The 5,270-nt window shown below is 36.6% G+C and overlaps 2 protein-coding genes across 2 annotated transcripts; both read left to right on the top strand.

Annotated features, from left to right (window-relative positions):
- On the top strand, positions 1–675 carry LOC130463360 (uncharacterized). Its single transcript, XM_056832467.1, has one exon. The coding sequence runs from the start codon at positions 1–3 to the stop codon at positions 673–675; it is 675 nt and encodes a 224-aa protein (XP_056688445.1).
- LOC130464273 (uncharacterized) lies at positions 1–1,849 on the top strand. The gene is made up of 2 exons (XM_056833747.1): positions 1–1,554; positions 1,645–1,849. The coding sequence occupies exons 1-2, from the start codon at positions 772–774 to the stop codon at positions 1,846–1,848; spliced, it is 987 nt and encodes a 328-aa protein (XP_056689725.1). The 5' UTR covers positions 1–771; the 3' UTR covers position 1,849.
- The last annotated feature ends 3,421 nt before the right edge of the window (positions 1,850–5,270 follow it).

Below are 5,270 nucleotides of genomic sequence, written 5' to 3'. Positions count from 1 at the left end.
ATGAGAGTGCAAGATATTCAGGAAACCATTTGGTTAGAAAAGGGTATAAGGGTGAGCAAAGACAAGGCTGCCAGGGCTAGGAGAAGGGGTCAAGCACTCATTGTTGGTGAATACAAAGAGCAGTATGCATTACTCCCAAGGTATGCAGCTGAGATACTAAGAAGCAATCCAGGGAACACAGTGAAGTTGAAGTTGGATGCAAATGTGTTTGACAGACTGTATTTGTGTTTTGAGGCACTTAGGAAAGGGTTCTTGGCAGGATGCAGACCTTTCATATCACTTGATGGATGTTTCTTAAAGGGACCATTTGGGGGTCAATTGTTAGTAGCAGTAGGGAGGGATGGAAACAATCAAATGTTCCCTTTGGCTTGGGCTGTTTGTGAGGTTGAGAGCACTGACACATGGAGTTGGTTTCTAGAACTTCTAGCTACTGATTTAGGCACTAGTGAAGGAGCAGGGTACACTTTCATGTCTGACCAACAAAAGGGTTTACTTGCTGCTGTGTCAAATGTGTTTCCACAAGCTGAAAGTAGGGTGTGTGCAAGGCATGTGTACTGTAACTTTAGGGGAGTGTTTGGAGGTGGTTTAGAGTACAGAAAACAATTTTGGACTATTGCAAAAAGCAACACAGTAAATCACTTCAATGAAAACATTGAAGTAATGAGGGGTATTTGACATGAAGCTGCTGAAGACCTACTGAAAAGGAACTACAAGAAATGGTGTAGGGCATTCTACACTCCATTATCTTGTTGTGACAGTGTAGACAACAACATGAGTGAGGTGTTTAATGCATACATCTTGAGTGCAAGGCACAAGCCTATTATTACCATGTTGGAAGATATCAGAGAGGGTTTGATGGAAAGACTGCATAAGAAAAGAGATTTCATTGGGAAAAAGGAGATAATGTTGTGTCCTAGGATCCAAATTCAGTTAGAGAAACACAAAATTTGGGCTAGGGGTTGGAATGCATACTGGGATGGTGGGTTTTGCTATGGAGTAAGAGAAGGTGCAACACAGGTTAAGTATGTGGTGGATCTGAACCAACATACTTGCAGTTGCAATGCATGGCAGGTGAGTGGGATTCCATGCAAACATGCAATTGTTGCTATATGGAATAAAGTAGACCACCCAGAACAATATGTCAATGCATATTTCTGCAAACAGACCTACATGAAGGCATATGAATTTTTGTTAGAGCCTTTAAATGGTCCTCAAGAGTGGCCTACTTCTGATAGCATTGTTGTGGCTCCAAATGTGAAAAAGGTCAATGGAAGACCTAAAACAAAGAGGAGATATGGTGTTGGAGAGGTAACTGCATCTGGTAAGCTGAAGAGAACAGGTTGTTCTATGAAATGCAGCTTATGTGGTGTGATAGGCCACAACAAAAGGGGTTGCAAGAATGCCCCTAAGCAACAACAACACAACAACAATCATGCTACTGCAGAGCAGACCACACCACAGCAACAACACCCAAGAACCAGTTCAGCTATACCAATGCACAATAGGGGTGTGGGTATTTATACCTACCCAAATGGGTATCAAAGAATAGCTACTGTAAGTCATTCAATATACTCAAATTCTTTCTTACATGTTACTTTACTGTACTGAAGCCAACTTGTTCCTAATTTGTTTTAATTAATGCAGCCTATATCACAACACTTCCCCACACCACAGAGGCAAAGACCTCCTGCAGCTTTCTATTCTGATCATGGGGGTGAGCAAACCATCTACTCCTTCCCTGCACATGACTTCCCATTGTCACAGACTCAACCAAGTCAAGGACACACAATATCAAGCCAAGCATTGCAGGATCTTGCAATGGCTAGAAGATTAGAAAAAAGACCATGAGGTTAGATTTTATTGAATTTAAAGTCTTCATTACATTTCATTAGTGCAGATCATTACATTTTACCTACCCACTTAACCCACTTAACTTAAAACAAACCAGATAAAAAAAAACAGAACCACTAGGATTACAACCCACACTTCACATTTCACACTAACAGGTCTTCTCATCTTGCTCATCACATAGTCTGCCTCCCTCTTCCTTGCATAATTGTTAGCTTCACTAAGTTTTGTCCTAAAATTATCAACTTCAGCAGCAAGGCTTTGTTTATCTTGCATTAACCCTAGTATGACAATTGTTTGCCAAGTTGTTGGTTCTTGTTCATCAATCCATCTAAAAAAATGCAACCCCTTCTGCTTGTTTCAACATCATAATCTGGACAAGCAATGAACCTCCTTCCAGGATTTTCTTTTGTCCATGCCTTTTGAATGGATACTGTGAATCCACAGTAGCACCTCTTAGGGTGTTCATTATCACCATTGTTGAACAAAGAGATAGCCCTGTTCATCATTCTGCAAATAAATTACGTTTTAATAATTTATTCCTAAATATGTTTAATTATTGTTAAAATAAGCTAACTTAAGATTTACAAAAAAATGGCAGAAAAATACCTTTTTATGTTGAGAAGAGTCAGCTATGGTGGAGCAACAGAGAAAAAACACAGAGCAGAAGATGGAGAAGAAAGAATTTTTTTTTAAGTGTTTTGTTGTTGTTTTGATGTGCATGGAATGTTAAATACTTTGTTTTTTGAGAGCCTCAACGGCTATATTTTTGTAAAAAGCTAACTGCAATGAATTTCCCTTTATTTAATTATTGGTAAATGGTAAATGTAACTGTTTTTTTGTCGTTTAGTGCCTTTTATTTAGTTTCCTTTTAATTTAAATGCATTTTAACGGACGTTAGTGACGGAAAACAAAAAGCAGCGGATTCCATCCAAACGCAGGGACCTAAATGCTCCTTTTGAAACTTGAGGGACCTAACTGCTCCTTTTGGCAAAGTTTAGGGACCTGCAGATCTATTTACTCGGGTAAGGTGTAGTTATGAAATTATTTATTTAATAGGGTGGCGGGACATAGGATATATTAGATAAATTATTTAATTAAATGGTATGGTTGATAAGTTACTAAAAATGGCCAGTGTATCTCTTAAATAAATACGGTCAGAAAAGACAAGTTTATTTCTTAAATAAATACAGAGGGAGTATTATTATAATAGGACCCATAAGAAGTAAGTTGATAGCGTTGAGTTTAAAGGTTTGTATGCGCCTTTGTTAGAAGTATATGCATATGCTGTTAGTACCTTATTACTACGTCAACAATGATAGTCCTTTCTTTCTCTTTCTTTCATTACTTGTAATTTGACCCACAAATCACATCAATTTGACAAGTTTTGATAGACTTCCACCATCTACTTCATATGATGAGACCTCATTTGGGTCCCTTCATTTTCCCTTCTTCTGATTCACTATTCATCCGGTCTCCAACACTAGGGTTTTCTTGGTCCCACTTCCCACATGCTTCGATAGGTCTTTAACTTGGGAGTAGGTGTTTGTTCAAATTAATCGATGGCGGATCTTCAACACGGTTGATTATAAAGATCGCATGTTATCATAATTAAAATGTGTTATAAGTAGAGTTGTTAAAATAGATTATGGGTCGGGTTTGGGTCGGGTCATCTCTGATTTCAGGATATAAACAGGTCGGGTTAGGTCGGGTCACTTTATAACTCATTTCACGGGTCAAATCATAACAGGTTATATGGTAAAAGTTGGGTTAAGGTCATTGTCGGGTATCGAATCGGGTTCGGATTATTATTCAGTCGGATCAATTCGGTTATCGGTTATCTTTTACTCGGGTGTCGTGTTCGTGTTCGGGTCATATAACGTCGGGTTAAAATCGATTTATCGGTTTTTTCGGGTCGGATACAGGTCGAGTTTCGGGTTACCTATTTTACCAATTTTTCGTGTCATGGTGGGTTACGGGTTCGGTCGGTTCAAGTCAGGTTTTCGAGTCGGGTCAGGTTTTGACATCTCTAGTTATAAGTCTATGCGTTACTCTTTTAATTGTGTCACATACATTTTGAGTCAAAAAATTATTTTTACTCTTAATGGCTCGAACGTCATATTTTTACTATGAAAATATTTAAATAAAGTAAATGATAAAAGAAACAAATTTTTATTATGTTTATAGTAAATATATATTTCCTGTTATCTTGTATATCAAAATTGTAAAACAGAATTAAAATATAATCTAATACTCTCTCCGTCCATTTTTATACTACTGCCTTCATATTTTAAAAAGAGATACACTTTTCTTAAACTGTCGTATTTCAAAAAGAGATACACTTTCCTTTTCAAACATGTTTTGGTCCCCATTTCCAATTATATTATCTCTCTTTCTTGTGGTCCCCACACTTACTCACACCAACTTTTTACTGTAATAAATAATTCAACTATTACCCCCACTTTCATCTTATTTTAATAAATTCAACTCACTCTCATAAAACTATGTGCCGGTCAAAGTGTCTCTCTTTTTAAAACACAGAGGGAGTAGTCATATATTATATTTCGGACGTCCCAAAATTATAGTCATGTTTTTTTTTTTTTTTGCCATTAAATTTCCCACTTTCCCATTTACTATATTAATTAAAAATCCATTGAAAACAAAACAAAACCGTCCGTTCTTCTCGAAGCCGGAAATAGTTCGGAGACCTTCTTCTGTCTACCCTTTGCCGAGCGGCTAAGCTCGGAGACCCAAAGTCTTTTAAGCGCTTTGAGACGATCTAAGAGAATGACTGGCTTAACGCTCTAACAGCCGGGACCTACAAGGCTAGTGAAGGAGTGATCTATCCCGGATTTTAGGCATTCCTGGACTGTCATTTCAACATGTATTCTCTTTCATCTGTTCCTTAGATATTGCACCATGGTTGACTTTACAATTTTTGATGCATTATATTACATTTTTCAATGTACTATATTCCCTTTTCCAATACAAATCAATTATACCAATATACTACTCCCTCCGTTTCTTTTTGTTTGTTACGTATTCCTTTTAGGGTGTTTCACAATGTTTGTTACGTGGGAGAATCTTTCCTTGTAAAAACTTATTATACTATCATTTTTTGTGCTAACTTATAATTTTAATTGGTGCAATTTTTTCAACTCATTAAATTTCTTTACAATTTCCCAAGTATGTTAAGTTAGCGGTCTTTGTGCTTTTCCATTATTGGTTCATTTTGATAAATAAAACAATCTTATTGGTTGTTGTAATGATTAGTTGATTGAGGTTTTACTTGGGTTTAGTTTAATAAAAAAAGAAAAATAATCTTTATTATACGTTAATAAACGTAGAAAAATCCAAACGTAACAAACAAAATGAGACGAATGGAGTATATTCTATTATTCCTTAAACCCATAAAAATGATC

This window comes from Spinacia oleracea, chromosome 6 (genome assembly GCF_020520425.1).
Source record: "Spinacia oleracea cultivar Varoflay chromosome 6, BTI_SOV_V1, whole genome shotgun sequence".
Taxonomy (NCBI): Eukaryota; Viridiplantae; Streptophyta; class Magnoliopsida; order Caryophyllales; family Amaranthaceae; genus Spinacia; species Spinacia oleracea.
The sequence above is the reverse complement of the archived record's forward strand: the minus strand, read 5'-3'. Positions and strand labels throughout refer to the sequence as shown.

Excerpts from the sequence above, each read along its gene's own strand:
- LOC130464273 (XM_056833747.1), top strand. The coding sequence starts at position 772 with ATGAGTGAGGTGTTTAATGCATACATCTTGAGTGCAAGGCACAAGCCT. Across the intron at positions 1,555-1,644 it reads GGTATCAAAGAATAGCTACT|CCTATATCACAACACTTCCC; the intron begins GTAAGTCATTCA and ends TAATTAATGCAG.
- LOC130463360 (XM_056832467.1), top strand. The coding sequence starts at position 1 with ATGAGAGTGCAAGATATTCAGGAAACCATTTGGTTAGAAAAGGGTATA.